This window comes from Pogoniulus pusillus, chromosome 9 (assembly GCF_015220805.1).
Source record: "Pogoniulus pusillus isolate bPogPus1 chromosome 9, bPogPus1.pri, whole genome shotgun sequence".
Taxonomy (NCBI): Eukaryota; Metazoa; Chordata; class Aves; order Piciformes; family Lybiidae; genus Pogoniulus; species Pogoniulus pusillus.
This window is the reverse complement of record NC_087272.1, coordinates 5,656,775-5,684,442: the sequence shown is the minus strand read 5'-3', so window position 1 is coordinate 5,684,442 and position 27,668 is coordinate 5,656,775. Positions and strand designations below refer to the sequence as shown.

At 45.1% G+C, this 27,668-nt stretch overlaps 1 protein-coding gene across 8 annotated transcripts in view; it reads left to right on the top strand.

The window, feature by feature from the left end:
• EMCN (endomucin) overlaps nucleotides 1-27,443 on the top strand; it is a 78,269-nt gene extending 50,826 nt beyond the window's left edge. For 4 of the 8 annotated variants that reach the window (XM_064148391.1, XM_064148392.1, XM_064148395.1 and 1 more), the window contains 7 exons: nucleotides 2,114-2,185; nucleotides 4,497-4,592; nucleotides 6,275-6,299; nucleotides 7,323-7,384; nucleotides 15,985-16,171; nucleotides 16,314-16,469; nucleotides 16,566-16,754. In XM_064148391.1, the coding sequence (XP_064004461.1) occupies nucleotides 2,114-2,185; nucleotides 4,497-4,592; nucleotides 6,275-6,299; nucleotides 7,323-7,384; nucleotides 15,985-16,171; nucleotides 16,314-16,320 (449 nt within the window). In that variant the 3' untranslated portion in view covers nucleotides 16,321-16,469; nucleotides 16,566-16,754. Of the gene's footprint in view, nucleotides 1-2,113; nucleotides 2,186-4,496; nucleotides 4,593-6,274; nucleotides 6,300-7,322; nucleotides 7,385-15,984; nucleotides 16,172-16,313; nucleotides 16,470-16,546; nucleotides 16,755-19,090; nucleotides 19,205-24,453; nucleotides 24,517-25,783 lie in introns of those variants that run through there. The other 4 variants (XM_064148393.1, XM_064148396.1, XM_064148390.1 and 1 more) reach the window with 4 other exon arrangements.
• The last annotated feature ends 225 nt before the right edge of the window (nucleotides 27,444-27,668 follow it).

Sequence of the window (27,668 nt, the reverse complement as noted above, 5' to 3'; positions counted from 1 at the left end):
CATTTTCAGCCAGCATCCAGGATAACTCATTGCTGTGATAATTGCCTGTTTGCCCTGTGTTTCATGTAGTATTTCAGGTAAAGTAGAGGAAAGGGCAGTAGTATTTCCATGGGGAAATCTAAAGCAATCACACGAAATTACAAAGTCATAAGAATTATTTCAGTCACTTGATGATGGCTCACAGTTTCCATCCTTACATTGTCACCCCTCAACAGACAGTCACCATGGGAGAGAGGACTTCTGCTTTAAAGAAACCCAGTGATTTCTCAGAGAGAAGGCTCACAGACGATGATTGTTTCCTACACTACAGCATCAGAATGTCTCAGCTGTGTCTATATTGTTTAGACTTCACACAAGCACAAAGTGATCATTTTTCCCCATGAGATTTAGTCTCTGGACAGACAAATGAAAGGCAGGAGAGGTGGAAAACAAAAAGACAAAATCAACCACCAACAACAACAACAAAAGAGGAAAGGAAGCAGAGCAGCTAACCAATCTGCCCAGAATTCACACAGCTACACACAGGCAGAACAAAAACGAAAGCACAGCTCTTGCAACTCTTTCCCTTTGCACTACCACTCAATCCACATCAATGTTTTAAGTAGGACCATGTGTGTCCTGGTTACCTGGAAACCCCAGTATACCAGCATATCCAGCAAACCTGCAGAGAAACTGGCCCCTGGCTGTTACCTGCTTTGCTCCTTTTGTATCAGCAGACAACATACTCCTACCCAGCCCAACAGCTGTGAGTTTGGGAATATGGTTAGAACCATCAGGAACAGTGTGGCCAGTAGGACAAGGGAGGTTATTCTTCCCCTGTACTCAGCACTGGTCAGGCCACACCTTGAGTACTGTGTCCAGTTCTGGGCCCCTCAATTCAAGAGAGATGTTGAGGTGCTGGAACATGTCCAGAGAAGGGCAACAAAGCTGGTGAGGGGCCTGGAGCACAAATCCTATGAGGAGAGGTTGAGGGAGCTGGGGGTGTTTAGCCTGGAGAAGAGGAGGCTCAGGGGGGACCTCATTGCTGTCTACAACTACCTGAAGGGGCATTGTAGCCAGGTGGGGGGTGGCCTCTTCTCCCAGGCAACCAGCAATAGAACAAGGGGACACAGTCTCAAGTTGTGACAAGGTAGGTATAGGCTGGATATTAGGAAGAAGTTCTTCACAGAGAGAGTGATTGGCATTGGAATGGGCTGCCCAGGGAGGTGGTGGAGGCACCGTCCCTGGGGGTCTTCAAGAAAAGCCTGGCTGAGGCACTTAGTGCCATGATCTAGTTGACTGGATAGGGCTGGGTGCTAGGTTGGACTGGATGATCTTGGAGGTCTCTTCCAACCTGGTTGATTCTATGATTCTAAGGAGAACAGCGGAGGAAAAACAATCAGCAAAATGTTTCTCAGTAGAGGACCCGAGTTGAAAATCAGTGCAGCAAGATGGCAGGAGTGGCTGGGACAAACCAATTTTGCTTGTTGACTTGAATTCAGCAGGTTACAGTTACAAGTACTGCCTATACAACAGCCTCTGTGAAAATAGTCCAATCGCTACAAGCTCTGCTAAAATCACACACAGTATCACAGTATCATCAGGGTTGGAAGAGACCTCACAGATCATCAAGTCCAACCCTTTAGCACAGAGCTCAAGGCCAGACCATGGCACCAAGTGCCACGTCCAATCCTGCCTTGAATAGCCCCAGGGACGGCGACTCCACCACTGCCCCTACCTTTCCTGTAACCCCACTTTGAGTACTGAAAGATCACCATGTCTCCCTGGAGCCTTCTCCTTTCCAGCCTGAACAATTTGCCTGTCAAGAGCTGTTTTGTAATGGTGAGCAGTATTTTAACCTCCTAGGAGTGAAAAAGTTCACAGCTCATAACCGCTAAGAGGACAAGAAGATGATTCCACACTCCTGCCAAGTCTGTGTTTCTTCTAGGCCACACTAGATAAAGTTCTCCACTCCTCTTGCCATGTTATCCAAGTATTATTGAGAAGAATTACAGCTGTGGAGCAAAAATTGACTCCAGAACTGAGGACAGAGAAGTTGTTTGGGGGGGGGAAGAGTTGTTCAGGAAGCTCTGGGAATGACACATTAACCTGAAAGGCAACATTTCTTTTGCAGATCTAGATTCTGGCACTCCTAGAAGCAGTTCTGGAAGCAAGAATATGCCAAGCAATGACAGCCACTATTCCAGTGAGTGTTTCTACTTGATTTTCCAGCTTTTGAGTTTTCAGTTGATCAGTATGGTTTTTGATGGGTGGTTGGAGTAGCAGAGAAATGAAATCGGCAGCTGTATTTCTAGCGTGACCAGACATAGACTCTATTACAAACCCAATTTAACTGTCCCTGACACAACCCCTCTCAAAGACAAACAGGGCTTAGCAAGTTGACACCACTCTTACTGAAGAGCAGCATGATTATTCCCGAGGGTTGATTCAAAGTGCTAAACCCAAACAACCCCAAAAGCAGCAACAAAGCGAACAGAGTCCTAGCCGGTGAGAGAAGAGACAAGAAAACACATGAAAATGTTGTCCATGTAATGTGCACTCATAGAGGTGTGAGAATGTATTGTCATGAATGGGTTATGTGAACGTCTTGTTGTGATGGTTTGGGTGTTCCCTGCCCCCCCTCACACATAAGAAAATCACCCAGACTAGGCTCAGACGATCTGGAAATTGAGTGAAGCTTTATACTTACAGCTTAGCACAATAGACAAGCAGGTGTTTACAATACATACAGCTGTAGACAAGTTAAAAACTAATACAGAAACACAGCAGCCCTCCCAGGAACCAGATTCCCCAGGAGGGGCTCCCAACCACCCATCCACCTTCTTTCCACCCCTCTACCTTATCCCAGATTTTGCCTTATGTTCAAGGTGAGTTTGGAGGGTCGGCCAGGGGGGTTAGGAAGCAGGTGGATTAGTCAGGCAGCAAGTTAGGTTAGAGAGAGAAGTTCATGCAGCCTCAGAGCCCAGGAGCAACTCCCTTATATATATTTGTGTTCTTGTTCTTATACATCTTCAGCAAGCCTATGAGTGAAGTAGACATCACCACTGTTTCCTTTTCACAGCCTATAATCTAATTCTTCTCACCAAAACGTCCCAGCTAGGCTCAGACTAGCACAATTGTTCATAGCCCCGTGGGAGAGAAGGACTAGCAGGCAGCCTTCTGCAGCTTCTTAAAGCATTTGATATTTGCAAGCTTCATCTTTCTTAATCCTTTCTTGTAATATTATGCATCTCTCAAGTGAGAGTATTGCTGCAGGTCTGCTACTTCCTACCCAAACTACTGGCTTAGCAAAAGAAGTTTGATGGCTTTTTTCCACTGTAAACTTGTCTTTGGGTTATCCCTCCAGTTCCATAGATGCACACACACACATCTACATGAATACTAAACATTAACTGCATCAAGAGGCAGCAAAGATGCTGTTTCTAAACACCAGGCAGGCATGATGGCTGATGCTGTGGAAAGCAGCAGGAATACAGCCATAGCATCCACTGATATAAGGCTTAGGCCAGCAGGCAAGACACCCCCTGTTAAATGTGAATGTGGTTGATCACTTTTAAAATGAATAAGTAAATAATCTATGTGTGTATATATATATATATATATATATACTGAGAGAGTCATTGGACACTGGAATGGGCTGCCTGGGGAGGTGGTGGAGTCAACACCCCTGGAGCTGTTCAAGGCAAGGTTGGGCATGGCACTTGGTGCTATGGTCTAGCCTTGAGCTCTGTGGTAAAGGGTTGGACTTGATGATCTATGAGGTCTCTTCCAACCTTGATAATACTGTGATACTCTGAGATATATATAGATATATATATATATATATATATGGGATGAAGATGTATGTTTCCCTGGCAAAGCTTCTCTTCGTTACATAATCCTTTGCTTTTCCTGCTTCTTGGCTGGGAAACACCTGTCAGGAAATAGCAGATGGTGGGGAAATAATAAAAGGAAAGAAATGCCCTCATTTAAAAAGGAGAGCTTGTGATTTCTATCCCTGGCTGCAAGCACTGTGGGGAAGGTTGCTGAATTATGTAACTCCTTGGTGTCTTTACGGCTGTGCAACATTAAAAGAGAAATCATCTCTTCAGTCAGTGAATTTCAGATGAATCTTATTTAAAAAAAAAAAAAAGGAGGAAAAAATAAATTGCATGTATTAAAAACCTATGCCTGAACCATGACTGTTTCAGGCATAAAACTTTTGGGGGCAATCAGCTCTGGGGGTGAATTGTGACTGTCTTGATTGAGATTATGGCAGCCCAAGTAGGGCAGGTGCTAAACCCTCACTCTCCTATCTAATAAGGGGCAAAATCAGCTCTGCAGGGCAGCACAAGTGTCAGGCAAGGACTAAGATGTGAGAGGGATGACAGAAGCAGCAGGTTACCTCACTTCAGAGAAACTGGTAATGTTTGGCAAAGTGGAGCTGTAGGCACATGCCAGTTCCTGCACACAGAGCCAGGGGCAGCAGGTGAAATTATGTTCTCCCTCTTTTGCAGGCATTATCTTGCCAGTTGTCATCACCTTGATAGTCATTACCCTCTCTGTCTTCTCACTGGTGGCTTTGTATAAAATGTGCCAGAAGAAAGCTCCAGGTATTTGGTTTACTTTCTGTGGTTTGTTTTTTTTTTGGGGGGGGAGGGAGAAGATCAGTGTGCTTTTTATTATTAAAAGATCTCCATGGTCTTTTTAGCTTGCCCTAAACCATAGACGTTGCAGTAGCCTGATAGGAAAGCTGCTTGTGTTTCAAAGTGCTTTGCCTAAAGTGGGAAAGTAAAACTCCATTTTCAAAATCAGTAGGGGGAACAGAGAGAGCTAAAACGTCTCAGGTTTTTTTGCAGCAAAGATCTGTGTTCGTGCTTTTGCAGCTCCAAAGAAAAAACAAATGTCTGTGCCTAACACAAGCAGTCAATCAGGTTGAAACCAGAGAAAGGACAGTGAAAGCTATGTTTGGAGATACTGTTTAACAAAATCACTGTTTGTTTTCTCTCTCTTCAGACACAGGCAACAAAAAAGGTCACTTCTTTCTTATGGGAAAGATAGATATATGCATGCACATTGCAGATAGGTAGATTTTCCCAGTTACAGTACATGGGAACAAAATCCCTGAGCAAACAGCATTTTGGCAGAGCAGCGAAGGCCAGGAGCTGCTTCACTGCTGTCCATGAAATATTGAAGCTAATGGGGTATCATTCCATTAAATTCCATTTGCCAAACGTTTCCAACAGTTGCCCAAGTGGGCCACAGGCAAGTAGAATCCTCCTGAAAGTGAAAATTCAGATCTGAACCCGGGCTGTGTTTTTTCTCTCCCTTTTGAGCTGGCAAAGGTTAGAATTGTGCAGAGCTTCGACTGTGAAATCACTGGGCCTTGGAAATATAAAATCACACTAGGGTTTTGAAGCTGCAGACCCAGGCAAACAGTGTCTTGCAACCAATTTAGCCAGTGATGTGGAAAACCAGACCCAAACACACAGAGGAAGGTGTGATCATTGCTTAAGAAATTACTGAATATTCAAAGTCAAGAGATAAAGACAAGAGGTGAAGAGTATTTCCTCACCAGCCTCCCCCATGCACAAATGTCAGCAGACATGGTACTAACAAATTCACTTGGAAGCAAGAGCAGGTATCTGTGGTACTGCTGAGGTCTATCCAGTGCACTTCCCCTGTGGACAGAGAGTCCAGTGCCATGGGGCTAGAACTGGCTTCAGGTCTCCAATGTAACCTTCTGGCCCCATCCATCTGCCCACGCTTGCACATAAGAACAAAATACATTTGGTCTATGATTCATTCTGGGCAGAAGCCTATTCCTCACCAACTAAGATGACAGGCTCTGCTCTCAGATGTCTTGCCAGGTTAAACTCCCCGGAGCGTGCAGCCTGGCAGCTTGTTCCCTCGCTCCCCTCACCCCTGTGCCTTTTAGCTCAGTGCTTATGTGCTCGAGAACTGTTGCACGCTGCTTTCCTCTGTGCCAGCTACCCAGGGAATTGGAAAGTGCAGGGGGAAACATGCTTCTGCTGTGTTCCTGGGCAAGTCACATATCCTTCTTGGTTCCAGCAATATTAGCTCACTTTCAGAGATGAGTTGGTTAGCTTTTGAGAGGAGGAACCAGAAGAAGTAGCAGTTACCACTCAAGCTGATTATTTGTGTTAATGCACTTAATGCATTGCTGCAAAATCACATCTAAGCCTTCTGCTAGTGACTGCAATGGCTCTGTCTGAATATTTACCTCGGTGAGTTCCAGCAGCTAAAATGATATTAACTTTGTTTCTTCTTCCAGAGAGACAAGAGAACGGCACTGAACAGTAGGTTGAATCCTGTCTTTTCATTGCTTTGAGCTCTATCATGGGGCGCTTGCCAATGCAGCAGATTATGCATGAGGTTTCTTTGATCTTTCCCTGTTTAAACATAGTAAGTGGCTGCCACCCCGAAGAGACATACCCTGTTGAAAAGCGATGATGCGCTTGCAGTTACCGTACGCCACCTGCATGCAGCTGCAAGCAGCTGTTCCAGCAGGGACAGCAATGCAACGGCTCAGAAGTGTTTTGCAGGGAACCCTTTAGAAACAAATGAACAGCTTATGTTGTGAAATGGGGACTACTGGCCCAGACTTTTATCCTCTTTTAATCCATTTTTGCCTCAATGATTTTTTTTTCTTCCACCTCCCACTTTTTTTGCTTGAGTTCTTTATTATTAATAATAATAATAATAATAATAATAATAATAATAATAATAATAATTCTAGGTTATTTTTCACTTCCTTTTCCTCTTGTCCCCCATTATTTCATGTTCCCCTGTCCTATGTTCTCTCCACTATTCCATTTAGGTTCAGCTAAAACAGTATTGGCATAAGGAGTTTGGGGAGAGTGACACTGAGGAAGATCCATTAGAAGATGATGTAGTAGAGGCCACTGAGTACAGCTGTGGCCTCTCTGGTTTTTATGACCAAAAGCAATGTTTAGGCTGCTGATTTTCTTGCTAGCCCTGACTCCCCAGACATCTGAAGTGGTCCTTCTTGCAGTTCAACATGCCTAAAGCCTTGTGTTGACAGAGGAAAAAACAGATTCCTCCTTCCTTTCCTCTAGATGTACTTCTGCCAAGCACTAAATCAAACCCAGAGTCCTGCAACGTGATTAAATATTCCAAGAGAAAGATGCTTTCAGAGATATTGGTATATGGTGATTTCCACCCTAAGACTTACATCTGATCTCGGGCAAAGCCCTTTTCAAAGCCTGACAGTGCAGAATGGCTTAGGTGCTGCCTACTCCAGATCTGTTTTGCTGACCAATATGCATGCTGACTGCTTAAATGTCTTCTGACTTCAACAGGACCCAGTCAGATAAAGAAGGAGTCAAACTTCTTTCTGTGAAGACAACTTCTCCTGAGACAGGTGAGTATTTCCCCTGTGTGTACATCTGCCTCCCTCTCTGAGCCCAGAGAAGAGCAGTTTTAGGATGTCATTTCCGATACCAAAACCATTTTCAACTCCTGCCAGGTCAAAGTCACTGCAAACAATTCCTCTCCAGTGCAAATCCCAGGCTGGAAGCCTGTAGAGCTGCAGTGCAGCTGATTTGTGTGTGATATGAGTGACTCATGCAAAATTGCTTTTTGAAATCATTGATGGTAAGTGAAACTCAAGCAGGTACCTCCAGGAGTAACTGTGATCATGATCTTTATCAGCTAGATCTGGCTACACAGGAAGGTTTGAGGACTGGTAATATGCCAGGGACCAAAAGGTTTGTGAGTCACTGTTGCATGTAAACAGGGCTGTGCTGGAGCTGGTGTTGGCACTGTTGGCAGCCCTATAACCCAGCCACCCTTTGCACTCAAAATCCTACTCTCATTGTGAATTCCCCTTCCCGTGCTTCACCGATCCAGTTCCTTACAAAATATGTGGCAATAAAACCTTGAGGAAGAGAGCTTATAGATGACCTGCATATCAGAAAGCAAAACCTGAAGGAAGAGAGCTTATAGATGACCTGCATATCAGAAAGCAAAATCTCATCAATATAAGCAAAGAGGTGGATGCAGTCATAGCTAATGCAAGAAAAAGAGTAGCCCCAAAAAAGAGAAACCTGTCATGGTAAAGCTCCTGATGATGAAACATCCTCCCTTCATCCACTGTGGTCTGTTTCCTCAGCCATGTGGTCCCACCTTTACTCTCACCTAAACTGCAGAAGTCCTCCAAGCAAAACAGCCTCTAACTTTATGCATTTTTAGATGCCAAAAAATAAAAGGGGAAAGAAAGGCCTTTTTTTAAAGGCTTTTCACAGTATCACAGTATCATCAGGGTTGGAAGAGACCTCACAGATCATCAGGTCCAACCCTTTAGCACAGAGCTCAAGGCCAGACCATGGCACCAAGTGCCACGTCCAATCCTGCCTTGAACAGCTCCAGGGACGGCGACTCCACCACCTCCCCGGGCAGCCCATTCCAGTGTCCAATGACTCTCTCAGTGAAGAACTTTCTCCTCACCTCCAGCCTAAATTTCCCCTGGCACAGCCTGAGGCTGTGTCCTCTTGTTCTGGTGCTGGCCACCTGAGAGAAGAGAGCAACCTCCTCCTGGCCACAACCTCCCCTCAGATAGTTGTAGACAGCAATAAGGTCACCCCTGAGCCTCCTCTTCTCCAGGCTAACCAATCCCAGCTCCCTCAGCCTCTCCTCGTAGGGCTGTGCTCAAGGCCTCTCACCAGCCTCATAGCCCTTCTCTGGACATGCTCAAGCATCTCAGTGTCCTTCCTAAACTGGTATCTTTGAAAGTCAAATGAAGCCAGAAACTGGATTTTATACACTTTTTTGGATTGATTCTACCCCCATACTGATTTCAACAACAAAATCACCTCAGCAGGAGCAGAATTATATGTATTTTGCAGCAGGGATATGAGAAGAGACTCAGGCTCAATGCTTTTTTCACAAGATGAGGTCTGGTGCCTGCCAGTCAGCTACTGGTTGACCAAGCATCCAAGTTTCTTCCATCCAGAGCACGTTTGATACTCTTTTTCACTGAAGTATGATGTATGCATTGTAAGATATGAGTCATGATGGCTTAGAAGACCAGATCACAGTATCACAGTATCACCAAGGTTGGAAGAGACCTCATAGATCTTGCCCTCTTCCCATTAATATGATTCATATTTAAGCTAGCTGCCATTTTCTGTTGAGTTCATGAGCTTCAGTAAGGCCAAACGCCAGGTCTTGCACTTGGGCCACAACAACCCCAAGCAACGTTTCAAGCTTGTGACAGTGTGGCTGGAAAGATGCCTGGCAGAAAGGGACCTGAGGGTTGTAATAGACAAACAACTCAATATGAGCAAGCAGTGTGCCCAGGTGGCAAAGAAAGCCATTGGCATCCTGGCTTGTGTTAGAAATGTTGTGTCCAGTAGGAGTAGGGAGGTGATTGTCTCCTTGTACTCTGCTCTGGTGAGGCCACAGCTCGAGTACTGTGTTCAGTTTTGGGAGTTGGCCTCTTCTCCCAGCAGCAGAACAAGGGGACACAGTCTCAAGTTGTGCCAGGGCAGGTCTAGGCTGGATGTTAAGAGGAAGTTGTGGGCAGAGAGAGTGATTGGCATTGGAATGGGCTGCCCAGGGAGGTAGTGGAGTCACCGTCCCTGGAGGTGTTGAAGAAAAGCCTGGATGAGGCACTTGGTGCCATGGTCTGGTTGACTGGCTAGGGCTGGGTGCTAGGTTGGCCTGGATGATCTTGGAGGTCTCTTCCAACCTGGTTGATTCTATGATTCTTCATGATTCTTTGAAGATTTTGAACAAAGGTAGAATGTTCTTCAGAGCAGCCTTATCTTTAGAGATGGACCCACATCATCCTTTCAACTATCAATGGGCTGCTCAGCTGCCTGTGCTAAAAGCATAAACACAAAGTTCTGCTTTGACCCACATTCAAATGAAGTTTTATTGTAAGTATAAATCCAGATTTATTTTTATTTTTGCTTTTTAATTCAAAACAGAAGATTTTGTTGCTAAATAATCATGTTTAAAATAAGGCATATATACAAAGCAGGTAAGGATATGACCTACAAATTGCTGAAGGAGGCAACCTAGAAAAACCCTGTCTCTGTTGCCTCTGATGTGTCTTGATCAAAGGTTTTGGTGAGTTGAATCTTGCCTTATTTTCTCTGTCTAAAACCTAAGCTGGCTGCACATAGTTGAAAGAGATGTATGTGTCCAGAGAGTTATTTATCATACCCACCTTGGACATGTATCTTGAACTGGAATGAGCTGACCTCTGGAAATCTGTTGATGACTGAAGGATCCTATTTTAGGATTTCTAAAATGAGGTTCTGAGTGTAAACTGAAAGAAAGAAAAAAGAAGAATGACTCCTTTTTCAGAAGCATAGCTGGATTACTTCTAATCAAGAATATTATTTCAACTGCCTACAATTAAAGTCAAAGAACACAGGAAAAAGAACAGCGTTCAGTAAAGCTTGGACTAAAGTAGAATCATAGAATCAACCAGGTTGGAAGAGGCCTCCAAGATCAGCCAGTCCAACCTAGCACCCAGCCCTAGCCAAGCAACTAGACCATGGCACTAAGTGCCTCATCCAGGCTTTGCTTCAACACCTCCAGGGATGGCAACTCCACCACCTCCCTGGGCAGCCCATTCCAATGCCAATCACTCTCTCTGCCAACAACTTCCTCCTAGCATCCAGCCTAGACCTCCTGGCACAACTTGAGACTGTGTCCCCTTGTTCTGTTGCTGGTTGCCTGGCAGAAGAGACCAACCCCCATCTGGCTACAGCCTCCCTTCAGGTAGCTGTAGACAACAATGAGGTCTGCCCTGAGCCTCCTCTTCTGCAGGCTGCACACCCCCAGCTCCCTCAGCCTCTCCTCACAGGGCTGTGCTCCAGGCCCCTCACCAGCTTCATTGCCTTCATCTGGATGCGTTCCAGTATCCAAAGAAGGATGAGTAATGGTTTTAATGCAGCAGCAGCAGCAGGAACAGTAAGAAAACTGGGCTTTAATATTCTCATATTTTAAAACTCTTCCCAGAAAGAGGAGCCGTTGGTGGCTATGAGCTCTGAGGCACAAATGGTAGAGAATTCATGTAATGTGAACAACCAGGCAGACAAAGCTGAACACCCCAAACTTTTCATGCATGTTTGCCAGGGAACTGCAACATCTGATGGAAGATAAGTGCCTGTAGTTGTGTTTTCTGGGATAACTCAGCTTGGATAAAAATGCTCAGGATCACTCCCAAAGTTTCACACTAATATGCATATGCAGGACTTATTGCAACCATTTCGTGTTGACTCCTGGGATGGTTTGGGAGTTCCTCGTCCCCCCACACTGAAGAAAATCACCCAGAGTAGACTCAGTTGATCTGGAAATTGCAGAATGAAGCTCCATTTACAGCTTAGCACATTGTACAAGCAGACATTTACAATCTCTACAGCTATTTACAGAAATATGTAAGTTAAAAAGGTAATACAGAAACACAACAGCCCTCCCAGAAACCAGAATCCCCAGGAGGGGCTCCCAACCACCCTTCCACCTTCTTTCCACCTCTCTACCTTACCCCAGATTTTGCCTTACATTCAAGGTGAGTTTGGAGGGTCAGTCAGGGGGCTTTAGGAAGCAGATGGATTAGTCAGGCAGCAAGTTAGGTTAGTGAGAGAAGTTCATGCAGCCCCATAGCCTAGAGAGCACCTCTGTTATCTATGTTTGTGTTCTTACTTTTATGCATCTCAGCAAGCCTATGAGTGAAGTGGACATTCACCTTTGTTTCCTTTTCACAGCTTATCATCTAATTCTTCTCACCAAAATACCTTAACTAGCTTCAAACTAGCACAACTGTATAGGGAAATTTAGGGTGGCTCTTCAAAGGGAAAATAAATGGGTTTGTACAACACAGAACTCTAGAAAACTCTACCTGCAGAAGTATTTCTTGTTTGGGATTCAATATAGCCTACAGAAGTGCAAGGTTGCCTTGGTACTGGTAGATTAGTTTCCCAATAGTACAAAATGGAAAGGTTTGGTTGACTGCAACATCAATCATAGTATCATAGTATCATCAGGGTTGGAAGAGACCTCACAGATCATCAAGTCCAACCCTTTACCACAGAGCTCAAGGCTAGACCATGGCACCAAGTCATCCACGATGCTAGAGTATTGCTTGTCCTGAAAATACACCTAACTCTTTCAGCAAGGGTTCTTGTTAATTCCACTGAAAACTAGCAAAGGTGTTGATGACATTTTAAGGCTCATGAAAAATCATAGAATCACAGAATTGTCAGAGCTGGAAGGGACCTCAAGGATCATCTAGCTCCAACCTCCCTGCCACAGGCAAGGGCACCTCATACTAGATAAGGTTGCTCAGACCCACATCCAGCCTGGCCTTAAAGACTTCTAGGGATGAGGCTTCCACCACCTTGCTGGGCAACCTGCTCCAGTGTCTCACCACCCTTGTGGTGAAGAACCTCTCCTTAACATCCAATCTGAATCTCCCCTCCTCTCAACTGGATCCATTCCCCCTAGTGCTATCACTACCTGACACCCTAAGAAGTCCCTCCCCAGCTTTCTCACAGGTCCCCTTCAGATACTGGAAGGCCACAGTAAGGTCTCTTTGGAGCCTTCTCCTTCCCGTGATGCTGAGGGATTGATATCCCTCAGTAACAGAAAGGCAGAGGAATAGAAACTGGAGTAAAACCAGCATGTATCAGCATACAGATCTACGTGCTTGATAGAAATACCAATACCTGAGTAAAGGCTTGGCAGTTTTGTGACCCTTGCCTGGAGTACCCACTCTAGACCAGGTTAAATGTATGAAGGGCCTTTATAGTATCAACCCACCAGTTCAATATTCACTATAAAATCTCATAGTAATGTGCAGGCAACACAGTATTTCAGAGTTGCTAGGTGTAATCTTGGCACCTAAGCATCAGATGATTCATCAGGCCATGTTTTCTAACAACTGTGCACTCTTCTGAGGTGATAGGGTTGGATATGACTCACTCAGCCTGCAGGGATACAAGCCCTACGAGGAGCAGCTGAGGGAGCTGGAGTTGTTCAGCTTGGAGAAGAGGAGGCTCAGGGGTGATCTTATTACTGTCTACAACTACCTGAAGGGGCATTGTAGCCAGGTGGGAGGTGGCCTCTTCTCCCAGGCAACCAGCAATAGAACAAGGGGACACAGTCTCAAGTTGTGCCAGGGTAGGTCTAGGCTGGATGTTAGGAGGAAGTTGTTGGCAGAGAGTGATTGGCATTGGAATGGGCTGCCCGGGGAGGTGGTGGAGGCACCGTCCCTGGGGGTCTTCAAGAAAGGACTGGATGAGGCACTTAGTGCCATGGTCTAGTTGACTGGATAGGGCTGGGTGCTAGGTTGGACTGGATGATCTTGGAGGTCTCTTCCAACCTGGTTGATTCTATGATTCTATGAACTACCTGAAAGGCGCTTGTAGCTAGGCAGGGGTTGGTCTCTTCTCCCAGACAACCAGAGACAGAACAAGAGGACACAGCCTCAAGCTATGCCAGGGCAGGTTTAGGCTGGATGTTAGAAAGAAGTTCTTCACAAAAAGAGTGATTGGCATTGGAATGGACTGCCTAGGGAGGTGGTGGAATCACCATCCCTGGAGGTGTTTAAAATGAGCCTGAATGAGGCACTTAGTGCCTTGGTTTACTTAATTAGAAGAGTTGGGTGATAGGTTGGACTCGATGATCCTTGAGGTCTTTTCCAACCTGGTTAATTCTGTGACTTTACTGGTAGGATATTAAATGTTAAAGCTGCTGTGGCTCAAATTTTGAGCCACAAAATTTGAAATAGGAGGTGGCTGGAGAAAGACCCCCAGTACATGCCTGTGTTAGGACTTCCCGAGACACCCACTGCAGGCAAAAGTGAAAACTCACCCATTGCTAGTCAAACAAAGCTGGGGAAATGTACCAGACAAATGGATATTTGAGGAGATACCAAGCAGTGACAGGTGAAATGCTGTAATCACACCGAAGAACGGGATCAGAAAACATCTACAGCTGCTCTCAGGTAGCAATGCAGGATGAAATAGTGTGAATGGAGGAAGTAGGAATCACAGGATGTTAGGGGCTGGAAGGGACCTTAAAAGATCATCTAGTCCAAGCCCCCTGCCAGAGCAGGATCAGCTTTCCCAACCCCCAACCCCCCCCCCCCCCCCCCCCAGTTCAGATTTAGGGCTTTTTTAATCCCACTTCTCCCCCATCTTCCTCCTTTCCTCTCCATCTGTTCTTTCCCCCTTCTTTCTCATTTCCTCTCCATCCTTTTCCTCTCCATCTCCCTTCTTTCAGCACCACCTCCCCGTTTCCACTCTATTTGCCCACACTGCATTTTCCCCTTGTTTCCCCCCAAACCCAGAGCACCTGGGCTCTGCTAGTCTCCTCCCACCCCAGGTGTATCCACTTTGCCCTGCCTGCCCACTCCCCTTTATAATCAGCCCCAGGAAAGGCAGAAGCCCCAAGCTTGCCCAACTGGGCAGAGGGATCCTCCTCCTGGCATCACCGGTGAGTGCCCCTGGTGTGCACTGGGTGAGTGGTGGAGGGGATCAAAAGGCCGGGGGGCCTGGTGGCCCCCCGGTTTGGTAGGCTAGAGAATTGATGCTCAACATTCCCCATATGGCTTCACCTTGCTACCAAAGCTGCTGCTGGTTAGCAGGAATAATAATCTTGGAGCTACTATCTGCTGCTTCAACTGGATGTAGATTTTAACAACGTTTCTTAGATGCATCCCTCACACAAGATGAGCTACCCACCTCGAAGACTTGTGGGATTTCGTGGGGTAGGTTACCTGGACCAAATAACTTCAGGCACTTGTAAGATGCCTGTCTCGTTCCTCTGAACTTCCTGAATTTCCAGACTTCCCTTTGTAAAGGCTGTGAGGATTCCTAGCCTTCGACATCAGAGGTTGGTGGCTGTGACATAGGTAGTGACCCAGTGCCAAAATCATCCCAGAACTAAGTGGGGAGGGAAAAAATTTACTCTAACTCATGCACAAAAACCTGCCTCAGTTACTGGGGTGTAGATGAAGTTCAGCACCTGATAGAATCATAGAATGGTTTCAGTTGGAAGGGATCTCCAGGATCATTCAGTTTCAGTCCCCTGCCATAGGCAAGTACACCTCCCACTTTAACAGATCCCTCAAGGCCTCATCCAACCTGTCCTTGACCACCTCCAGGGAGGGAGCATCCACAACCTCCTTGATCAACCTGTTCCAATGTCTCACCACCCTCACTGTAAAGTTCTTCCTAGTATCTAGTTTAAATCTCCCCTCTTCCAGTTTCAACTCATTACTCCTCATCCTGTCATTATAAAATCATCTAATCCAACCTCCCTGCCACAGCCAAGGATGCCTCTGAAGGGGCATTGTAGCCAGGTGGGGGGTGGCCTCTTCTCCCAGGCAACCAGCAACAGAACAAGGGGACACAGTCTCAAGTTGTGCCAGGGTAGGTATAGGCTGGATGTTAGGAAGAAGTTCTTCACAGAGAGAGTGATTGGCATTGGAATGGGCTGCCCAGGGAGGTGGTGGAGGCACCGTCCCTGGGGCTCTTCAAGAAAAGCCTGGCTGAGGCACTTAGTGCCATGGTCTAGTTGATTGGTTAGGGCTGGGTGATAGGTTGGACTGGATGATCTTGGAGGTCTCTTCCAATCTGGTTGATTCTATGATTCTATGATTCAACTAGTCCAGGTTACTCAAGGCACCATCCAACCTGGCCTTGAACATCTCCACAGAGAAGACATCCAAAACCTCTCTGGATAATCCATTTGAGTCCTGCTGTGCCACAGAATAGAATCATAGAATCAATCAGGACTCACCACCCTCACTGTAAAGAACTTCTTCCTAACATCTAGTTTAAACCTCCCTTCTTCCAGTTTAAGCCCATTACCCCTCATCCTGCCATTACAAAGCCATGTAAGCAGTCCCTCCCCCAACCTTCCTGATGAGACAGCCCACTGTGGTGCTAGGGTTGGCACCTGGAAAATCCTGTGGTCTGTTGAAATCATGTGTCTGCCTGACAGTATCTCCCATCAATGCTTTCCATCCAACTCTGAATGCCGACACTGTTTGCCTGTTCTGCACCACACATCAAGCCACAGGTGCAGCTGTGGTGCAGTGGAACAAACCTGGAGCTGGGGCAGAGGATTATTCATCCTTGGATTCTACTACAATAACCACATCTGAGCATGGATTGTGGCAGTCAAGGAGGTAAGAAATTTTGGGGTGTTGCTTCACAGTAGGGACCTAGCCCAGGGAAATTTACCCCTGCCAGGGGGCATTTTTATATAGCAAGCTGTGGGGGGTTCTCAACACGCTTTAGTAGTTTAAATCTCTCTCTCATTTTGTCTAGGATTTAGATGGATGTCTCTAGAAGCAGGTGAAGAAGCCAAGTCTCTAGGTGAAGCACTCTGACACTGAAATTCTCATCCCTCCTCCTCTCACTTGCAAGATAAGCAATGAAGGTCAGCAAAGAGCAGTCTGCTGACATGCCTCATGCTTAGAAGTGGTAAGAGAGGGTTTTTCTCCTCGTCTGAGGATATGCTACTGATTATTCCTTTTTCTTGTTATAAGTTGTACTTTCAGTGTATTTTTTTCTCTACAGGTAGAAAATGTTGAAGCTACTTCATTGAAAAGGGTCCCCTCACAGCACAGAGATAATTCAAGCACTTGGATCCCTACCCTTCTCTTTCTCATTTTCTGATACTCTGTTTTAACCTTGTATTGTTTAATGACCTGAAGTTGTTTTCTTTCTTCCCAAAAACTGAAGAATAAACTTTCTTAGACTGCTGCAGCTCATGGCTGAATCCTGTTTGTGTTCTCTCCCACCACAAAGATCTGGTTGCACACACTTCCAGCTGAGAATCTGAGGCAAAAGTGTAGTCAAAAACATTGAATTCCCTCTGTATTGCTAATGCAGTTTGTGAGCTGTGTAAATTTGCATGGGGTTTTTGAGCAGTTTCTTGCAGTCACTGACTGCTGAGGATCAGGTGTGTTGTTTTCATTTGTGGAGCAATGTCTGACTTTCCAGCCTGCAGATTTTGGAGGGGTTCCTAGGTTGGGGGACCCATCTTCCATCCTTTGTTGGCTGTGAATTTGTGGAGCAATGTCTGACTTTCCAGCCTGCAGATTTTGGAGGGGTTCCTAGGTTGGGGGACCCATCTTCCATCCTTTGTTGGCTGTGAATTTGTGGAGCAATGTCTGACTTTCCAGCCTGCAGATTTTGGGGGGGTTCCTAGGTTGGGGGACCCATCTTCCATCCTTTGTTGGCTGTGAAGCAGCAATTCCCTTCCTATCCTCCAGCTGAACGCTTCCTTACCTGCTTTCTCTGCTGTGCTGAATTGTATGCATCCTTCTGCCCTGCTGACCAGGCAAGGAGCAGTTTGCAGTGGCATGGCTGGAAGTACATGGCAGGGGAGCAATGTAATATGTGCTGAACCCACTGGCCCCCACCAAAACTAGCCAGTGCACGCAGGAACTGGGCACTGCTCAGTACTGTTCTTCATCATCTGTAAGACACTTCTCTTTCTTTTAGCTCAGCATGGTAAAAACAGGCATTTAGATTCTTGTGTCTTCAGAGGTAGTTTCATTAAAAAAATAGGTTTCTGCAACCATGCTTTATGAAAAACTTGGTTTAATTCTTTACTCCAAAAGAGATTGCCCCTTAGGAGCAATTCCTCAGCAGCAGACACTTCAGTGAAATAACAGCACAAGCCATTTTTTTTTTTCTTACAGAGACTGTAATCTGTGATGCAGTACAACCTGTTTTTCATGTCAAAGATTGGGGGTTTTTTATAACCTCTTTTCTTCCAGCTTTTCTAACAACACCAAAGAGGGCTTTGCCCATGTCAAAGGCTTTCTGTGCTCATAGTGATGTGAGCTGTTAACTCCCTTTTATATCATCGTGTTCTGCAGTGGATGTGTGTTCTGAGAAAATATACATTCGGGTTCTGAACCAAAATGAGGTGTGGAGGGGGGGAGGGAACAACAGTGAGATTAATACCTAAGCCTTCTACAAAGGCGAGGCAAAGAAATGCTTGTTTGAGTTTCAGACCTGTTTTTATACAGTCTGTAACTCGAGCTGGTTATGTGCCCATTACTTATTCACACATGCTGGCATCAGGGATGCAACGTTCGTGGTCAGAAAGAGGTGTATTTGTGAGAATGGAAAATCAAATCCAATACAGCAGCAGTGAAATTTTAATTGGGAAGGAAACCTTTGTGTTCCCACTGAAGTGCTATTGCTTGCCTGGCTGAACATTTGTATTTGCAGAGCCCTCAGCATCTGTGTACTCAGTCTCCCTCCCATGCACTTAAAAAAAGTATGTTGAGGGATCAGTAGTTATGAATACAATTTTTGTCCTGTTATGTCTTCCTTATCCTCATCCTTTCTAAGCATGACCGTCTTTTAGAGGAGGACACACGCACAGTGCGTATTGGGTTGCTGGACTGCTAATCTACCTGGGGAATCAGCAGTCTGGGCTCCAGCAGAAGTGTTTGAGGGGTACCAGGTAGGAAGCTGTGTGCATGAAAGATCACTGCTGTGTTGTGGTTGTTGCTAGAGCACCCTATTTTTTAATACTGAGGCTAAGAAGGAGCTACAGTCTGAGCCGGCTGCACCTGTTTAGATCCTGCAATTGTGTAGCCCCAAATCCTGTCACTAAGGGTGGCTAACATGAAATGCAAAGGAAAGAACAACAAACAGAGAAAGAGTCCAGCAATGGCTTCTCAGCTGTAGCCTTCCAGCAGTCTGTGGCTTGGAGGTGTCCTGTATCAGAGGTTTTATCTTTGGTGCTCCGTAGTTCTCAGCAGCTATTTTCCCCATGCATTTGTCTTGTCCCCCATGGCATCTGCAGTCTGCTGCAGCAACAAGGTTGATGGTTTAACTCCAGATCTGTGTGTATTATGTAGCAATGATGTTTAGAGACTTCTCGGTGCCTATGTCCTTGTGTTTATAGTCCCATTTCAGCAAAAATCAACAAACAGGTGCAACAAGGGAGGATGAGAGGGAGAACAAAAGGTTAAATGGAAGAGTTTGCATGTCAGCTAAAATTTCCATGTCAATCTGATTTCGTTTTCCTAATGTTCTGCCCGAGGCCTCTCTCTCAAACTGTGCATCGTTTCTTTCAGTTCTTGTAGCAGTGCGTGATTTATGTGAGGTTGGCTTCTCACTGCCCTCTGCCAACCTATCTGAGCCCACAACTCCTCCTCCCTCAGGAGAGGTGTCACAAGGCAGGACCACAGGTAACAGAGGTCGGGTTGCACTTGCAGCTGACAGTGCTTTGTTAGCTGCACCAAATACTTCCAGTTCCCTTCACCTCCCTTCTGCAGCTCTCACTTACTTATCAAAGTAGACACACATGCAAAACCTAGTATCAGAAAATAATTGCCATAGTACCTATCAAATTGGAGTGACTGATATCTTTATGCAAGATGCTCTGTAGCCAGAGGCTGATGGTTCAAGTCTGTCTTCACAGAATTAACCAGGTTGGAAAAGACCTTCGAGATCATCAAGTCCAACCTATCTCCTAACACCTTCTAATTAACTAAACCATGGCACTAAGTGCCTTATTCATCCTCCTTCTAAACACCTCCAGGGATGGTGACTCCACTGCCTCCCCAGGCAGCCCATTCCAATGCCAATTACTCTTTCTGTGAAGAACTTCCTCCTAACATCCAGCCTAAACCTGCCCTGGCATAGCTTGAGGCTGTGTCCTCTTGGTCTGTCGATGGTTGCCTGGGAGAAGAAACCAACCCTCACCTAGTTACAACATCCTTTCAGGTAGTTGTAGCAAGTGTTGATGCCTTGCATCTCCTGGCATAGAACACCAGAGCCTGCATGCCACCCTCCCCTAAAAGCATAGCCCAGAATCAAAAAAGGCTGATTTTCCACTGGTGTTGTCCAGCAGTTTTGCTCTCATGGGTATATTTGCCATAGCTACAGCCTTTGTCACTCAACAACAGCCTCCAAAGCAGGCACATAATCTATCTAGACTGGTTGAGTGCTGCAAATGTTCTTCATCAGTACACAGTCTGGTGTTAAATCATTTCTTCAGTTGTTCAAAGTATTCATTCTAGCAAAACACAAGGATTTGTTTTCTTCATTTAAGTCCAATCCACTGGTTTGATTGGGTGATGGTTTGTGGGCAATGGTTTGGGGTTGGGTTTTTTTGGGGGGGCTTGAGGTTATTTTGGTGGAGTTTTGTGAGTTTGTTGTCTCTGGATTTGTTTTGTTGTGAGTCTGTTGTTTTGGGTTTGGGTTGGTATTTTTTTAAGGCTTGGAACTTGTTTCTGTCAGTTAAGGATATTTTGAGATCAGTAACAATGTCTTCTCCACTCACCACAAACCTGAATGTTCCTCATAATCTGCTCTTCATGTTGCAGCTGGATATTCAGCACAACATCAAACTGCTGAGCCATTAGACTCCCAAAAATGTCCTAGGCACCTCTCTGTGCAGTCTCAACTGTGTCCAGTTCTGGGCCCCTCAATTCAAGAAAGATGTTGAGGTGCTGGAACATGTCCAGAGAAGGGCAACAAAGCTGGTGAGGGGCCTGGAGCACAAATCCTATGAGGAGAGGCTCAGGGAGCTGGGGGTGTGCAGCCTGGAGAAGAGGAGGCTCAGGGGTGATCTTATTACTGTCTACAACTACCTGAAGGAAGGTTGTAGCCAGGTGGGGAGTGTCCTCTTCTCCCAGGCAACCAGCAATAGAACAAGAGGACACAGTCTCAAGTTGTGCTAGGGTATGTATAGGCTGGATATTGGGAAGAAGTTCTTCACAGAGAGAGTGATTGGCATTGGAATGGGCTGCCCAGGGAGGTGGTGGAGGCACTGTCTCTGGGGGTCTTCAAGAAAAGCCTGGATGAGGCACTTAGTGCCATGGTCTGGTTGATTGGTTAGGGCTGGGTGCTAGGTTGGACTGGATGATCTTGGAGGTCTCTTCCAACCTGGTTGATTCTATGATTCTAAGGCATACTACAGCCATGTATCTAAAATAACATGTTACCCTTGTTAGCTTTGAACACGGAGCATCTGGGTGACCATTTCTTCTCTGGTATATAATCATTCATCAGCCCTGAACCATTAGTTGGCATTAATGATTATAGATCCTATCATGCAAATATCTGCAGTCATAGCATCATGCAATCAAGCAGGTTGGAAGAGGCCTCCAAGATCAGCCAGTCCACCCTGTCACCCACCCCTATCCAGTCAACTAAACCATGGCACTAAGTGCCTCATCCAGTCTTGTCTTCAACACCTCCAGGGATTGTGACTCCACCACCTCCCTGGGCAGCCCATTCCAATGCCAATCACACTCTCTGGAAAGAACTTCCTCCTAACATCCAGCCTAGACCTCCCCTGGCACCACTTGAAACTGTGTCCCCTTGTTCTATTGCTGATTGCCTGGCAGAAGAGACCAACCCCCACCTGCCTACAGCCTCCTTTCAGGTAGTTGTAGACAGCAATGAGGTCACCCCTGAGCCTCCTCTTCTGCAGGCTGCACACCCCCAGCTCCCTCAGCCTCTCCTCACAGGGTTGGTGTTCCAAGCCTCTCACCAGCTTTGTCGTCCTTCTCTGGACACGTTCCAGTATCTCAACCTCTCTTGAATTGAGGGGCCCAGAACTGGGCACAGGACTCAAGGTGTGGCCTGACCAGTGAAGCAGAGGTAACTTGGGTTTGTTTCAAATTTCTTGCAGGCTCCTGTCCTCTCAGGAGCCCAGTGGCAACACAATGCAAAGCATTTCTGCCTGCATCAAGCCCTTGTCAGACAATCACTGGTATAAGGAGGAGACATTGACCCCAGCAATAGTTTGTGGCAGTTCATTGATTCCAGGGATTATGTACGTAGCACCAAGAAATCAAGACAGGGCACATGTCTGTGGGCTGTGGTCTCAGCACTACAACAAGGCAAATTCCCTACCCCTGTCCTGACCACCGCTGTCAGAAGGTACCACCACAGCTGGCACCTGCAGCCAGCACTGCCTCACCCATGCCATACTCTGACCCAAAGCCTCCTGACATCAATGGGAAATTATCCAGGGAGCTACACTGGCTCCAGAGCCTCTCCTTAGATATTTTGTTTTCCTGTTGTGCAAAGCATCTGTCTTGTGTGCAAGCCTGCCCCATTTCTAGCGTAGCAAGCATCTGAGAGTGGAAGTGCTAACAGTATTGATGCTTATTACAACTATATCCTATATTAACTTCTCCATGGTAATACATTTCTGAATTAATTTCTCCTACACCTTTGTTTTCAAACACTTTCTCTCTTTCACACCCTATTAAACCTTCTCTGAATATTGAACAAGGCAAGCAAAAACATGCAGAAGGAAGAAATAACAAAGGAAGAAATAAAGATAAGTTAATATCAATGAGAGTTCTTGAAAATCTCCTTCTTTTATTAATGTACAAGCACATAATATTTGAGCTGCTTCACTTTAGCTTTTCAAAGCAAGATTTTCATCCAACTAAAGCTTTTCACCTACCAAAAACCCTAGATCTCTTGTTGAAGTGCTACATTTCTTTCTACCAGGATCTTGTGCTTTCCTTGTCTTAAATATATATATATATATATTACTATGAATTATTGAAAGAGTTGCTGAATGCTTTAACACCATCAGAACTTTAGAAGCTCTTACTTAGTAACATCTGATGATGAGTGTGAAATGTTTTCCAAAATGGAACACTTGGGAAGGGAACAGCATTGCAGCACTTGGTTATTGAAAGGTTTTCAGTGTTTGCCATTGAACCTCATCAGGTACCAAGCATTCCACTCCTATCCAAAAGGCTGCATGACATTCTAGAGCCCATTTTGCTGCCAAGAAAAGCTGATGAAACTACTGATGAGTCCTTTCTGTTTTCTTCAGGAGTGCAGCTCTTTAATTTGTTAAGTATCAAAATGCCTAACCAGTCAATTTGTTATCATCCTAATTTGTATTATAGTTTTCAACCCTAGGCTATGTATCATATCACACAGTATCATCAAGGATGGAAGAGACCTCACAGATCATCAAGTCCAACCCTTTACCACAGAGCTCAAGGCCAGACCATGGCACCAAGTGCCACGTCCAACCTTGCCTTGAAGTGCCCCAGGGACGGCGACTCCACCACCTCCCCGGGCAGCCCATTCCAGTGTCCAATGACTCTCTCAGTGAAGAACTTTCTCCTCACCTCCAGCCTAAATCTCCCCTGGCACAGCTTGAGGCTGTGTCCTCTCGTTCTGGTGCTGGCCACCTGAGAGAAGAGAGCAACCTGTAATACAAATTAGGATGATAACAAATTGACTGGTTAGGCATTTTGATACTTAGCAAATTAAAGAGCTGCACTCCTGAAGAAAACAGAAAGGACTCATCAGTAGTTTCATCAGCTTTTCTTGGCAGCAAAATGGGCTCTAGAATGTCATGCAGCCTTTTGGATAGGAGTAGAATGCTTGGTACCTGATGGGGTTCAGTGGCAAACACTGAAAACCCTTCAATAACCGAGTGCTGCAATGCTGTTCCCTTCCCAAGTGTTCCATTTTGGATAACATTTCACACTCATCATCAGATGTTACTAAGTAAGTTCTGATGGTGTTAAAGCATTCAGCAACTCTTTCAATAATTCATAGTAATATATATATATATATATTTAAGACAAGGAAAGCACAAGATCCTGGTAGAAAGAAATGAAGCACTTCAACAAGAGATCTAGGGGTTTTGGTAGGTGAAAAGCATGTTCACTTCTACTAGTTCACCTTCTTGTGTCAGGCACTAAACTGTCTCCTGCAGGTGAGCAGAGAGGCAGAAGTCAGTTTCCTGGAGGCACCTGAGCTTTCCTACCCTCATTTCCTGGCTCTGTCCAGTCCAACAATGCCATTCCCTGTTCATCGCCGTGTACGAAGCTCTGACACAAAGCAACTCTACTGCTGTCCTGGGACATGCATTTGGAAATAGGACAGCTGTAAAAATGCCTTCATCTGAAAGCTTGTTTGTTTGCCTGTAACTGCTGGCAGCAGCTCTGCTTCTCTGGGGAAGGAGGAGCAAGAGCTGTCTGTTATCCCTGACTGAAGTTGTTAAACATTCCTTTTCCCTCTTTGGAGCTGCTGTCAGTAATTTCAGCCAGAATTGATTTTATAGTTGGTTGGCTGTGGGGTTTTTGGGTTTGGGGTTTGTTGGTTTGGGTTGGGTTTTTTTTTTTCTTATTATTATAATGTAATGTTCAAATCATAGTTACACATTAATGAATGTCTTCTGCCTTTTCTAACCTCTTGAGAACTGCCTTGGAAATACTTTTCGGTAGTAGCCCAGCATCTGAGAGCAAATCATAGAGGGGATAAGCTATAAAAGCCCAGAGGGAGCAGCAAAAGACTATGGTGTGGACGTTTTTGTGCTGGTTAAGTAAATCTGCCAAGGAGACTGACTAGTTTGTACAGTGCTTGGTGATGTGCTCCTGCTAGACTCATTTGTCCTCCTGCCCTTGAATGTTTAACTGATGCACATACGTTTTCTGTTTCTTAGGAGAGCACTCATCTCAGGGGAAGAATAAAACTCGACAAATCTTCACAACTCAGCAATAAAAAAGTGAGTTTATTGCTCATGTCCTCTACCATTAGCATTTGCTAGTTTCAGTAATGCTCGTTAGTGTCAGTATTGTGCTCATGTAACTAAACAAGAGGGTTCAAAACGCCAAACAAAAGCAGCCATGACTTTGGTTGGCAGCAGCCTTGAGGAGTGATGGCTTAAACAATGCTCAGCTTGAGAACACAACCATGATCAGAGTCCCAGGCACAGTGAGGGGCTGAATAAGCTGCCACCTTGAAGAGGTATATCTTTAGGGGTGTTCAAGGCCAGGTTAGATGAGGTCTTGAGCGACCTGTTGTAGTGGGAGGTGTCCCTGCCTATTGCAGGGCGTTGGAACTGGATCATCTTTGAGGTCAACTGGCTCATCTTTGAGGTCAACTGGCTCATCTTTGAGGTCCCTTCCAACCTAAACCACCCTGTGATTCTAGTGTTTGGCTTTTAAGTGTTCAGCATTTCTTGCTTGTAAGTCTCTAGGTGAATTTGCTTTGTGTTTGTGTAAGTAAGAAACATTTAAAGGCTGTTGCCCAGGAAAGAAAAAAAAAGGGAACTTGGTACCCAGAAGTGTTTTGCTCCCTTTAGCTTTATGAAAAATCTGAGTTTGTTCCACACCATGTAAAAGCAAGAACTTTCATCAGGGTGGTTTATTATAGCTTGAACTCCTTGGTGACTAACTTGAAAACTAGCAGGTGTTGGGCAGTATTTTTATGCATGAGAGGGAAGAGGCCACCAGAGCACCTCTGAAACCCACTGTTTGTGATGCAGGTGCTGCATTTTCCTTCATATATGAAGCTTTCTCAAGCATGACTATTTCCACTTCCCACAGAGCTGCCTCTCTCATCTGTGGGGAAATGGAGTCCAAACTTCCACCCTCATTGTAGGATGAAGCCCCTCTAGAACAGGTCCCACTGCTCTCCACTAAGAGGGATCTGATCAGCAGAAATGTGGGGGGAGACTCTTTTGCAAAACATCTTTGATGGCTTTGGCCTATTCTCATTTCTGCCAGGATGTACAAACTGAGCTTTCCTGAGCTAACACTAAGGACAAAATAACCTTATTTATCCCTTGATTTAAAGCAATTTTGGCTACACTTCTGAAAACACAGAGGTGGTTCTCTTTGTGTAGATTCAGGATGATGTCCTGGACAACAGATTTACTCCTTATCACCTATCCCACGTTAGATTTACCCTGTTGTTCATTTCAGCTTACTCTTTTGTTCCTGAACAACTTTACCTGCAGTAATAACCTTGAGACACTGTTGTCATTTCAGATGGGGAGCAGCTTTTTACATCACAATACGCAAGAGCATCCCACCAAAGTTGGTTTCACAGGAAACGTGGAGCAGCTGAAGCTTCTTAAATAGGCAGGACACTTGTGTTAATGATCAGCTGGTGACTTCTAAACCTCAAGTGTTTCCTGTCCCTTCTGGAATGACATGTAATTTTTTTGATGGCTTAATAACTGGTATATCACATGAATTTATTATCTTCACATATAGCAAAAGCAAGAACACTTCTGATAAGGTTGAAGAGAATGCCAAAAAAACAACCAGGTGATGTTAGAATAGTGGTTACTAAGAATGTTTTCTGCACATACAGGGAGGAATATGTTAACACACTTTGGTGAACTTATGGTAGATAGGGTTCTTTTAATTGTATGTAGCAAAACACAAGCAGGGGCCTGACTCTTGAAACAGTCCTGGGCAAACTGCCACTTTGAAAACTGATTCAGTGCCTTCCATGAGGCTCCTCACTGTAGCACACACCTTGCTCTTCACAAATGTTTACAGGATGGGATGCCTGGGTGAAAGGCTGACGTGTGTGGTTTATTCTGTGAAAGGAGGCACATATCTTGCACACTGAGGCTCTTTGAAGTTCTGTAAATTACTGAATATGAGCCTTGTAATGTAGCAGGCAACATAGTTTATTTTCACCTGTTCCTTGGCTAATTGCATTATGTGTGCTATAAACGTCTCCTGCGTAGCCTGGGGCAAACAGCAGGGATCAGCAGGAGAAGCAGTTTTGCAGATGAGCATTCTTCCCTCCATTCCAAGCAATGCATGGGAATCCTGTGGGTTGTTCTGGAAGTTTAAAGAGTGTTTCGAGTGCTAATTATAGACTCTCTTAATTTATACAGAGCTGGCAACTCAAAAATATCAAGTAGTGCTTCTACCTGCATGTATCCTACTTTTCCAGAACTGCAAATGTTGGAAAATTGTATTACTGTGAGCACCTGCTCAGTCTCAGTCCACTGACCCTGGTAGCATGCCAGAGCTGTTCTGCTGGTGAGTGGAGAGAATGGTGGTGTGAACCAAGAGCCAGGACAATGACCTAAGTTTTCATACCTATTGACACAATGCTTTTGAGGAACCTCTTTCTCCAGTTTCCCTTTCTGAAAGGATAAAGCTAACCTAGCAGTATGGTGAGAGATGGAGCAGATTTGTGAGTAACTGTTTATACATGAAACTGAAGTGTTGCTCTCTTTGTGCTTGACTGTTGCTCTAATTTCTACATTGATGGGTTAAAGAATCTTCCATCTCAGTGGCACCAAGAGAAACTTTGGATGAAGCTCTGTAAAAGAGAGGAGCTAACAACTGTGCTCTCTATGCTGCAGCTGAACTTACATAGTTGATTCTGGGTTGCTCAGGAGCAGAGGAGTCTTGGATGCCTACTTCTGGAAAGGTCAGGACATCTCAGATATACTAGTTGGCATCAGCAGCCATTCAGATTCCTGATTGCTGAAGTGTCCTATGACAAAAAGCAATCAAGCTGTTAAAAAAACATAGTACTTGTAGCATATTGTGTCATAGTGAAAGGAAGCTAGAAAGAAATCATTAAAATCTTGCCATATATATATATTTGTTTAGAAATTACCACAGTGTGTCAAGAAAAAGAATGTTACTGCCTATTAAAAGTTATCCTCTTTATTAAGTGGCTCTTCTTTTTCTTTCTGCAGAAATGCAACTTATTACCCATAACTAATACAAGTGTTGCTCGTTACTCTGCGTTCCTATAACACTGTCCTGGTAGGGCATAAATCCTGCCAGGCAGCTTAAACCCTGTTGTGCCAAGGTCCTCTCCTCCTGTTGTGCCAGGGTCCTCTCCTCCTGTTGTGCCAGGGTCCTGGAGTAAGTCAGATGAGCAAACAATAAGGGT